The following is a 12,495-nucleotide window of genomic DNA, read 5'->3' as shown; positions in this document are numbered from 1 at the left end:
GGTTGCACACAGTGAACATTGAAGGGTTGGTGGGTGCTGGTGAACTCTAGACGGGAAGAGGAGCTAATCAAATCGGTACTATACATCGACCTGGAGCTACTCGTTGGGGTTCTCATTATGATTCAGTGTGTGACTTGATACATATGTACGACGCGTCTTGTACAGTACTTGAGAACATAAAGAATGATAGATCTGCTACAAACTCTTTGCATGGGGAAGCTACTGGTGCTTATAATGCAATCAGATCTTTTGAATTTATTTTCATCTTGCATCTATTGCAGGAGATCATGGGAATCACTGATATCCTTTGTCGTGAACTGCAAAATAAGTCACAAGACATTCTGAATGCTATGAATCTAGTCACTACTACAAAAGATGTCCTCTAGAAGTTGCGATTGGATGGTTGGGCTACCTTTATTGATAAAGTGAGTTTATTCTGCAAAAAACATGACGTTGATATGCTCGATATGAATGCTCAATACAAAGTAGGAACTGGCCATTCTTGTCAGCAAACATATCATATTACATTTGAGCATCATTATCACATTGATATCTTCAATAATGCAATAGATTTTCAGTTGGCAGAGCTAAATAGCAGGTTTAGTGAGGAGGCAACGGAACTTCTTATTCTCAGTTCAGCTTTAGAACCAAGAGAAGCTTTTAAGGCGTTCAACATTGATCACATTTGCAAGCTTGCAGAGAAATTTTATTCTATGGATTTCACATAAAAAGAGCTACATACGTTGAGATGTGAGTTGAAAATCTATGAATCAGACGTATCGCCTCATCCTGTCTTTCAAAAAATGTCTACTACTTCGGAATTATGTCGGGGATTTGTTGAAACAAAGAGGTCCAAAAGGTACTATTTGATTGATAGGTAAATTCGACTTCTATTAACTCTTCCCGTTTCTACAGCAACTACTGAACGAGCTTTTTCAGCAATGAATCTTATTAAAACAAGACGTCGCAACAAGATGGAAAGTGAATTTCTAGCAGATTCAATGGTTGTGTACATTGAAAAAGAGCTTGCCGAAAAGATTGATTCAGAAGAAATAACCAAGGATTTCAATTCCATTAAGGATCGAAGGGCACAACTTGAATAAGTACTTTTTCTTTTATCTGTTAAGTTGTTATGACAAGATTGATGATGTATGTTTCTTTCTACTATAAGTTGCAACTTCAAATGTTTTCTTTGTTAAATCTAGTTGAAACTTGTTTTATTCTAAATTTCTTACTTTAAATTATTGCTTTCAAGTTTGTCATTGTGTAACTTTATGTAAGTAACAAAAAAATTTAACTATTTGACCTCCTAGTAATAATTTTAGTTTAGCCCACCCACCAAATAATTCCTGGCTCCGCTATTGCATAGACTAAGACAAAAGATATGAGTCTCAGACAATCAATTCAGATTCATGTTAGGGCATTTGAATATGGAGGAAATCTTATCTCTTTTTGTAATTAAATGAATTTAATGCAGATTATTAAAAGGAAAATTAATGAAAATAATTTGAAAAGTTTTAGTTTTAATAAAAACCCATGTTATAAGTTTTGTTTAATGATTAGTACAAGACTCATATTAAAGTAGTCCAACTAAAAATGGCCTAACTATAATAAATTATGATTTATCGATTTTACCCCTAACTTTTTTAGGTTGAGTTCCAGATTTTCGTCGTTAATGGAGTTCATTGTTGTTTTGCAGACCTTCTTTTTCTTTGAAACAAAAATATAGATCCTCATGCTATTTAATTTATATTTTGTATTATTTCGTTGAAACGTGATCATCGTTATTATTTATAAAGTATTCGAGGTACTTTTTTCAATTTTTCTTTGTTAGTGGAGTTCATTGTTTGTTTTTTCAAAAAATAAATTTGAGATCTACATGTTATTCAATAATAACGACAGATCACTGTTTTTGGACTGTAAAAATAAATTTGAAAACTTTGAGTTTTAACGATAACGACAAAATAAAAGATAAAATAAATAGTACCAAGATTAACTTTTTAATGTAAACCTGCTCGACATTTAAATCTGCACCGTTGGTTTTTCGTTATTACAAAGTCCGGCATCCATTCATACATTTAAACTTGCTCGACCTTTAAATCTGCACCGCTGGTTCTATCAAACCTGCTCGACCTTTAAACCCCACCGTTCGATCTATCCCCACTTCATGTTTGAATACGGACCTGTCTCTCTCTCTCTGCACTGTTCTGCAGATCTCTTTTCAAATCTTCCATTTCTTCGTTTCGATCTTCAAATTTGCTCTGTTGCAATCGCTTCGTCGATTCTTCGTCTCCGTGAAATCTCTGTTCTTCGCTCTTCCAAGCTCAGTTGGGTCAGTGCTTTAGGGTTTTCATTTCACTAAATTTGAAATTTTCTTATTTTGATTGAATTGCTTAATTGAGGCTTTCCCGGTTCAGAAATTGAACCTTTGTGTGTGTATTGGGTTTGTTTGAATTTAATTGCTTGATAATTTCTAAGTATGTGAGGACTTAATCTCCTGGGTTTTGACCAAAAAATTTCATTGATTTTCAGCTAAATTTGAGTTTGATACAATCAATTTACAAATTTCATCAATCCCCTTTTTCAGTTTGAAATCGAGGACTCATTTTTTGAAGTTGTAGTGGATAGAATTTGGTGAATGTTTTGTTTTTGTATGCCAGCTTTGATTAATTTTGGAATTAACTTGCCTGAAACCACAATTGAGTTTGGATTAACAATTATTCATTTCTTAATATGTTTTCGTCGTTGATTTAGTGCTTAATGTATCGTAATTTCTTGTGTTTTTGCAGGTTGCAGGTCTTGTGTTCAACAAGGTTGGTCCTACCATTGCTTTGGGTGATTATAATGCTTACGAGTCCAAATACTGGAGGGTGTCGTTGTGTAGGAATCCGGTTATGCAGCTTGACTTGAATTCTACTCCTTCAGAAGAGCTCTGTGACAGTATTCAGAATGTTCAAGTTCTTCATGGGTAATTCAATTCTATTGAAAATTTGCTTCATTGAACAGCTTAATAATAATAATTAAGATCGTGGTTATTGCTGTCAACTTACTGGATCATCTTCAATTAAATCGAAGAAGGATAATGAACAACAAGGATCTGTTCAGTGCGTTCTCGAAACTGTTAACTGAAGTGCATATGTTCATTGGTTCTTAGCGGTTGGCCCTTGTTAATTCAATATCTTCCATGTTTAGGAATCTCTCTCTCATTTTCCTTTTGTTTTATTATGGTAAAATTTTCATTAACCGAGAATTAGTTTTACCACTCAATTTTTGTCTAATATTTAAGCAACTCTTTTGTAGGAGGACTAGCGGGCCTATAAGGCGTTCTACGAAAGGACAGTGGACACCTGAAGAGGTAAATTCTCTTTAATACAACACACTATCAAACAAGGTGCTTAAGTTTATGGTTTGGTGCATATAAACACCTGATGTGAAAAGTTGCTGTTGAATTCACTGCATTTTTGTTTTAATACATTTTCTTAGTTATATAAATATTTCTCATTCGTTCGTTATCCCTCTTTCTTTATGGAATATGTGGCGTGCATCATTTATTCTTTGTGAATTCAGGATGAGATCTTGCGGAGGGCAGTTGAGCGTTTTAAAGGAAAGAATTGGAAAAAAATAGGTATAATTCTGTTACTGATGTGTCCATCTTTATTGCCATGTCATGAGACTGTTCATTTTTATCTCAGTTGATGCTACATTTTAATCTTTATACTTTCAGCGCATTGTTTAATTGCATACTTGGCCATTTGTAGCGGAGTGTTTCAATGGTCGGACTGATACGCAATGCCTACATAGATGGCAGAAAGTCTTGAATCCAAGAATGGTCAAAGGTCCATGGTCTAAAGAGGTATTGCACTACTTGCATCTGATTTTTGTGTTCATTCCCTTGCCTAATTTTGTTTCTTGAGATTTTTTTTGTCGGTTCAACACATTTTTCTTTTTATATGAAATGTTTCCTTTCTATTTGTTTCTCCACAATTGATTAGGAGGATGATATTATTATTGAGTGGGTGGAAAAATATGGCCCAAAAGATTGGTGCAGTATTGCACAGCATTTACCTGGACGTATTGGTAAGCAGTGTCGGGAAAGGTATGATAACAGGATCTTTTGTGGATGACTATATTAGTACAATCCTGATCTAGTATTTCTTTCTTTTTCTTACCGTGTTTGAACTACTTTTAGGTGGCATAATCATCTTAATCCTGCCATAAAGAAAGACGCATGGACACAGGCCGAGGAGTTTGCTCTGATTCGTGCTCATCAAATTTACGGGAACCAATGGGCAGAGATAACGAGATTCTTGCCTGGAAGGTATGCCGATATTTTGCATTGCTACTACTGGTGTGCCAGGGCTTTCTTCCTTTTACTCTCGTGCACCTGCAACAGTTTTGATATATCTATGCTTGCATGGTGAACAGGACAGACAATGCCATAAAAAATCACTGGAACAATTCTCTGAAGAAGAAGTTGGATTCTGTGAAGATGAAGTACTATCCATACTTGAAGTTGGGGCAAGGAATTCCTCGTGAATTGGTATGCTCCGTTTTTTTTTTTCGTAATTTTTTTGGTGTAGGGTTTTCAATCAGTTCATTGAGCAGTTTGTTTTCTTATCATTGTAACGGAATCAGCTGATCATCGTGGGAGTTTTTTTTGAAGGTGGAGAGTCACGCTCTCGACTTTTGTGTCCTGCCGGAGAAGAAGGATACAGAAAATGTAAAATCTTCCTCTAGTGCCAAAAAGCTTCTCAAGTCCGACATCTTAATTGTTGAAGGGGTGCAGATAAACAGGCTTTGAGAAGGTTGTCCTAGTTCTTGTTTTTGAGCCTCACGAGACCGATGATAATTCCGGTGGTCGCCGGAATTTGGAGCTTCACAAGAGTCATCGAGTCATCGGCACGAACCTGTTTTGGGATCAAAAATTTGTGCAATACTCTAGAGATTATATTAGGGATTATTAGCACAATTGCTTGTTGATTGTCTCTCTTAGCTACAAAATAAGCTTGTTATTTGTTTATTTATTTATTTTTGCTTCGTTTTAAATAGTAATATAACATCTAAATTACATATTAATAGAATTTCATGTGTCAAGCAAAAACTATGAAATTACTATTACACCTTTTCATACATAACAGAAAGAAAATATTAGAGAACAAAATTATGGGCATAAAAGTAATTTTACATATAGTTTTTGCATTTTTTAAAACTTTCTCACCCACACATAACCGTAGTTTTATTCTTCCACTTCTCACTTTTCCTTTTTTAATTTTAATTCCAATTTCTTTTCTTAAATTGTCATATATTACAGTAATTCATTAATATAATTCAAGTTTTATTATCCTTTCCTTTTTTTTTTACCAATATTTGAAGATGTGTCTAGTTTTATGGATGGAGTTAAACTATCAAAAAATCATGAAAGTGAGTGGTAAATTATTCAAACTATGCTTTGTCTAACTTCTCTCTAGTGAGAGCCTTTCTCACTGACTTTGTAAGTGACTCCGTGTTCGATTTTCTGCGTCGTCGCTGACTCTTGCCATGGCAAGACCGGTGGCAGTCCCTTGATTTCCCTTTATCTTGTTCTTTTTCTTTCTCCGGTGGTATTTTGTAATAACCCCAGCCCCGTTTCCTTCTAGATCTTCCCACAATCTCATCTTCATGGTACTTTGTTTGACTCTGTTTTCATCATCCTGAGCCTCAAATCTGGTTCACCCGTTTCATCCATCTCATTCGGTCATTTCCCCTATACCAACATCATCACTTGGCTCCATTTTCTTTCCACCAATCCTAATTTCGATTCCACCAGTTTTCACCATGATTTATCGCTGTTCCATGGGAAGGTGTGTAGAGTTTTGGCTTGGGTGTTCGCACCACCACCTTTGTTGACCCCTGTTGGTTCTTCCCATTGTTCGCCCTTGTTGGCGCTGTCGCTTGTGGGATCTCTTTTCTCGCGAGCTTCCTTTGTTCTATGGTGGCCATCGTTTTGGTGGTTTGTGTAGGATGGAGCGACTGTTTTCTTCCTCAACTCTGGGACTCGAGATGGTGTGATGGCAGGTCCTTGTGGCAGAGATGGCTTCGAATTATTGGGAAGTGTCGACGGCAGGAGGAGCAGCTACAATAGCTGTGATTTAGGGTTTCTTTTGTTGTGTGATGTCTTTGTGCTGGGTCCCAAGGCTTTCTTTGGGCTTTGTTTGTGTGTTTTAGGGTCCATTTTTTTATTTTGTTCTTTGTGTGTATTTGGACCCTTCTTGTGTTTTGTTTCTTTGTGGGTAATATATTTCCCTTTCTCCCAAAAATAAAAAATAAAAAATTCAAACTATTAGGAATTTGGTAATTTTGATGCCTTGTTACTCAATCTGGTGATTGCCGACACCAATTTGGTATGTGATGACTTTTTAAAATGATCATTTAATAATGTATGTAACACGTCTTGCATTTTTGAATCAATCAAACGTACATTTGCAATATCATTTCCTCCTAATAATATCTTCACCAAAATAACCACTCCTACTTTAAACGAACGATCTGTTTTTTATTGGCAGGATTTGGACTCCCAAAATTCCCTCCCAAACATAGATTCTTCCTCTTGCTCATTGGTCAAGGTAAATTATTTACTAATGAGCAAAGAATCAAAAGAAACTTAACTGTAGATTCCTCTTGCAACGCTTGCTCTTGGCCTTTGGAGACCATCATGCATATTATAAGGGAATGTTGTAGAGTTGAATGCATTTGAGATATTCTTAAGATATTTTATGGATTCCTTCTCAAATGCGCAATACTTTTAATTTGGACTTGAAAGCCTGGTTGATGGCTAATGTGACATCCAAGGTAATGTGGTCTAACAAGATAGCATGGTATTATTTATTTGTCTTTGCTTGCTGGTATATCTGGAAATGGAGGACCCACCAAATTTTTTATGTGGATTTCCTTCTAAAAATTGATAAACCACCTTCTCGGATGCATGTTATGTTGAAGTGGGTGCCTCCTATTTTTGGTTGGCACAAGTTGAATGTGGATGGCTCTAGAAAAATGGTTTCAAGCAACATCGATGTTGGAGGAATTCTCCGTGACCACAATGGTGTTTGCTTGAGAGGTTTTTCTATTAATCTAGGGTAAGGGCAGATTATAGAAGCTGAAGTTTGGGGTTTGTATTTCGAACTTCAACTTCCTATTGAAAAAAGGCATATCAAGGTTATTCATCGAGATGGAAACTTCCTCTGCTGTATTACTATTGAACCAGGCGGTGCAAGATACCTTTCACCCCCTTACGACCCTTTTGAAGAGTTGTAAGGATTTGATAAGAAGAATTGAGTATTTTGAGCTAAAACATATTTTCAGGGAAGTGAACAATGTTGCAGATCAACTAGCCAAATGGAGCTACAATTTGGACCTTGGGTTGTATTCTTTTCATTTTCCTCCCCAATGGCTTATGCAACATCTAACAGATGATCTGGTAGGCGCCCCTATGGGCTGCTCTATTGTTATTAATGTTATGTATTAGTTCATCTCGGGTGTCTTCACCCCTCTATTCACCAAAAAAAAAAAAAACAATCATTTTAAGGTTATAATTGATTTATTCCCTCACATATATTGTTGTCCACTAAGAATTGTTGCCAAAAACACTCTAAAAATAATACCGTGTACTCTTTCAAATGCAAATTTCAAAAATGTTTATCTAGTCAATCTTTTTATATGCAATTTATGAGTTCCAGCCAGTGTTTAAAATATTGATATTGTTTGAAATATAGATATGCAAATTTGTGGAAATATTAATTAGCATATCGATATTGGTTGCCTTCGATAGAAATTTTTGAGGTTTACTAAAAAATGTTAAAATTAAAATGAAACTATAGGGAACAGCAGATGGCAATTTGCCGATGTTCAACCGATATGTCTGAATCAACAAAACTTGTCGATTTTAGAAATTTAAGAGTTCCTTTGATACGGGCTTCATCCTCCATTTCCATATATTTCTCTGATTTTTCCGATGTTTTTATGGAAATTTCAAACACTGATTTCAGCTAGGGTTGGACATTTAAAAAAAGAGTAAATTGTAGCAATGGTCGCTTAACTTTAACTCAATTGGAGTAATGGTCCCTCAACTAAAAATCCATTACTACTGGCCCTTCAACTCATCAAAATGTGCAACTAAAGTCCCTCAATTAAAAATCTATTACCATTGGCCCCTCAACTTTAATCCAACTGGAGAAATAGTCCATCAACTTTGACCCAATTGGAGCAATGATTCCTCAACTTTAACCCAATTGTAGCAATAGTCATTCCAACATAACTCATTTTGACAAAATTTTGATGAAGTTGATGAAAAAGACCATAGCTACACATTTTGATGAGTTGAGGGACCCCAGTTGTAGCAATGGTCCTTCTAACATAACTCATTTTGACAAAATTCTGACGAAGTTGACGAAAATGACCATAGTTACACGTTTTGATGAGTTGAGGGACCCCAATTGTAACAATAGTCCTTCCAACATAACTTATTTTGACAAAATTCTAATGAAGTTGACGAAAATGACCATAGATACACATTTTAATGAGTTAAGGGACCGATGGAATTGATTTTTAGTTTAGGGACCATTGCTCCAATTTGATTAAAGTTGATGGACCATTACTACAATTTATTCTTTAAAAAAAAACCAATTAAACCGCTTGAACTGCACTAGCAGCTTGGTTTTTGGTTTTTATTTATTTTTAATTCTTATTTTTTAATTTTCAGTGGTTAAACTGAACTGCACCGACCTTAATTGGTTTGGTAATCGGTTCCCAAAATTTTTATGGTGCGGTTAACCGAACCAACCCACGTATATTAAATTTTATTTTTTAATCATAATTAATACGTGTAAGAATATATATGGTTAGTTATTTACAAGTTACCATGTTTCCACCACATGAAAACTAAACCTGATTAATTTGAGTCCCTTTGGAGAAGAACAGGGGGACCATTTGGAGAAAGTAGCTTTGTTGCTTTGGTGCTTTCCTTGGGCTGCTTTGTTTGTGCTTTCATTTGAGCAATCACTCATATTGGTGCTACATTATGTAGCTTTTGGGAGATAAATTTTTTATGTATTTATGTCTTCACACAAACCGAGAACCGATCCAAACCAACCCATCACTATCGGTTAACTGACTTGATCTGTTTTTAGACCCAACTTGATCGGTTTTGGTTTACAATTTTGGCCCAACTGAGTCGATTGGTTTGGTTTTGATTTTGGCCTAAAATCGACCTAAACCAACCCACGCCTACTGTGACGACCCGTCCCTAATTCTATGTTTTTACAAATTTTAAAAGCGTGATTTTACGAAAATGGCCTTAGAGGCGAGGGTATTGACTTTCGTGGACCAACGTTTAGTGAGACGTACGAAATATTTATATAGCGATCCAAGGTGGGTATATTACTATTTTATATCTTTCTTTATATCTTTGCATTCAAACTATATTATTATATTAAGGTTATTTGAGAGTAATGAAAGAAAAGAAGAGGGATTCAGGGAAAAGGAAAAATGGAAGAGAAGGAAGGGGCTGCTGCCCAATCGAATGAGAGGGTTGCTGGCCAATCAGAAAAAAGAGAGAAGTGAGGGATGAATCAGATAGGGGAACGAGGGGAAATGAGGAAGTAGAGAAGGAGAGGAACTGGCCGGGTTCCCCTTCAACCCATGCGATCTGTTTCAAAACCCGGCCTCCCTGTGTGATTTTCTGATTGTTTTACACCATTCCTCCGGTGAATTAGGAAACCCCACACACTGCAACCATCATCTCTTCTTCTTCATGGTACTTTCACGAAACAATGCAAATTGTCCTAATTTCATGGTGAACATCGACGGTAGCCCGTGAGTCCCGTGGCAAGATCCACCATTTTTGAAATGAATCTCGTCGATCTCCACCACCTTTAGACCTCTTTTGAGCCCTAGAAAAAAACCCAATTAGCTATAGGGGTAGCGGAGCGCCGTCGACGGTGAATTTCAGTGCACCCATTTTAGGATTCCGACGGGTTTTAGCAAAATTGGGGCTTTTCCCGACCAAATTGGCCTTGGTCACAGGCGACGATGGTTCGTGACATCTCGATATTCGTGCTAGGGAGTCATAGCGCGGACCTCAGATAAGTGGGTCTTTTGCTTTCTATTGTGTGTGTGTGTATGATTGATGATTCCACAAACGGTTATAAATTGATTATTGCACATAATTATTGTGAATGCTTTGAAGTACTACTGCGAACTACGAATGGCTTGATCCCTGTTTAGGGTACGTAGGCAGTCTAACGAGACGTTAGATGCAACCATACCATAAATGAGACTAAATAATTGAGACAATAGCCTTGTTTGGGAAATTGTGCAATGTGAGGGACATTGGCTGAAAATGTGAGATTTAACCTTATGTTTTGATGGTTAAATGCTGGTCATAAATCAATGTGTGAAGAATCAAGAAATTGAAGTAAGGAAATGTAAGTAGTGATAGTTAATTAAACTAGTGTCTAGTTGGGCTTATCACCGATAATTATTTCCAAAAATAAATAGTTCGGGAGTAGGGCGTTACAACTTATGTATTTTAAATATATGTATGTATATAATTGAAAATGCTATGACACGGTTGAGTATTATATTGCATCATGGTATATCCATATGTATATTACCTGCTTATAATTATTGTGAACGCTTTGAAGTACAAAGGTGAGCACAAGACACCTAGGTAAGTTCAGGTGAGTTTATGGTATTAGTTGAAATGATGGAGTTATGGCATGACTACATGTATGTTTTAGGCAACTCCAACCTTGTCGTACAGGTTGCAATGATAGGCAACTCCGACACTGTCGTACAGGTTGCCCATGAGTCGTACATGTTATAATAGATGCAATTAGAGCTCATAAACCTGCACCCTGGTGTTAGTGCTCCTGCCCGTGGCTAAGGCACAATCCTTCATGTGATGTTCACCTCTCGCACCTTACGCTCATCTTGGATCCAAGGTAGGTGCACAATCATGTCGTACAGACCACTATAGGTGGTTCCGACTTGTAGGTGACCCGTGATTATTCGCACAGTCTTCACGTGATCGTAGCACTTGAGCATACTTATTTACACCCAGTCCTGTCGTACAGACCACTAGAGGTGGTTCTGACTCGTATGCAAGGATATGTGATGAGCTATGAGTTCAGCCGTACAAGCCACAAGAGGTGGATCCGGCTGACATATTACTTTATATGGATGAGTCGTACATGTCACTATAGCTGACTCCAACTTATGTGCTAGCATTGATTGATGAGATATGGATGAGTCGTACAAGTCACTATAGGTGACTTCGACTTATGTGCTAGCATTGATTGATGAGATATGGATGAGTCGTACAGGTCACTATAGGTGACTTCGACTTATGTGCTAGTATTGATTGATGAGATATGGATGAGACGTACAGGTCACTATAGGTGACTCCGACTTATGTACTAGCATTGATTGATGAGATATGGGTGAGTCGTACATGTCACTATAGGTGACTCCGACTTATGTGCTAGCATTGATTGATGAGATATGGGTGAGTCGTATAGGTCACTATAGGTGACTCCGACTTATATGCTAATATTGATTGATGAGATATGAGTGAGTCGTACAGGTCATCATAGGTGACTCCGACTTGCGTGCTAGTATGGGTTATTAAGCACATGATTATTTATATTGCTAATGAGATGATGGGTAGTGATATACTTTTGGATTTACTGTTAGTATACATTTGATTTCATACTTCTACGTAGTATGATTTTTTGGAAACTGTACAGGTTTTATGACGAGAGGTTACTACCTTTGATAATTGAAATGATTTTGAAAATCTTTGTTTTACCCACTCACACTTTCTATTTTGCACCCCTTCAGGTCCTAATAGCAAAGTTTCGTATCAACGAGGACTTGTGGCACTCCTAGTTTAGGTGGCTCCTTATGATGGTATAATTATTATCTTACCTCACTGTACTTTACTTATACCCTATATCACGTATGAAATGGGTTCATACCCGCTCACCGCGCACTTGTGTATATATGCATTTTTAGGTTTAAATTTATTCTTAGTTTACGCATTATCACACTTTATGGCTTCGTCACCTTCTAGGTGTCCACCAGCATAACTCGATTCGAAGTCCTAGTGGACATTCCGAGTCGGGGTGTGTCACCTACCCCTAGTTTCAGCTCATAAATATTAAGTTTGTTATTATTTATATAAATTAAACTTTTGATAATATTTTTATTTATCTATACAATATGAACAAAAAGTTTCAAATCTCATAAAAGTTGGTGAACGGAAGGACAATAGTTAGGGCTAGTTTGGTATTGCTGTGTTTTAAAAAAAAAATATTTTTGTTGTGCTGTGAGAATAAATAGTTATAAAATAAATATGTTGAGTGTTTGGTAAAGTTTTTTTTTTTTTTTGTAAAAGTGCTTTTAATAAAAGAAGTAGTGTCTGAGTATTTGATAAACTTTTATATAAATTGTTTTGAATAT

The 12,495-nt window shown here is 36.4% G+C and overlaps 1 protein-coding gene across 2 annotated transcripts; it reads left to right on the top strand.

The window, feature by feature from the left end:
• Positions 1–2,113: 2,113 nt before the first annotated feature.
• On the top strand, positions 2,114–5,020 carry LOC103430266 (transcription factor MYB3R-1-like). Of its 2 annotated transcripts, none has more exons than XM_070826791.1 (9): positions 2,114–2,332; positions 2,790–2,968; positions 3,301–3,355; positions 3,568–3,625; positions 3,759–3,853; positions 3,993–4,096; positions 4,190–4,318; positions 4,431–4,540; positions 4,664–5,020. In XM_070826791.1, the coding sequence occupies exons 1-8, from the start codon at positions 2,168–2,170 to the stop codon at positions 4,534–4,536; spliced, it is 891 nt and encodes a 296-aa protein (XP_070682892.1). In that variant the 5' UTR covers positions 2,114–2,167; the 3' UTR covers positions 4,537–4,540; positions 4,664–5,020. The 2 variants fall into 2 exon arrangements, with proteins under 2 accessions (XP_070682892.1, XP_070682891.1); XM_070826790.1 differs by having other exon boundaries at positions 4,426–4,540.
• Positions 5,021–12,495: the final 7,475 nt, after the last annotated feature.

The sequence above is a fragment of the Malus domestica genome, chromosome 08 (assembly GCF_042453785.1).
Source record: "Malus domestica chromosome 08, GDT2T_hap1".
Classification (NCBI taxonomy): domain Eukaryota; kingdom Viridiplantae; phylum Streptophyta; class Magnoliopsida; order Rosales; family Rosaceae; genus Malus; species Malus domestica.
The sequence above is the reverse complement of the archived record's forward strand: the minus strand, read 5'-3'. Positions and strand labels throughout refer to the sequence as shown.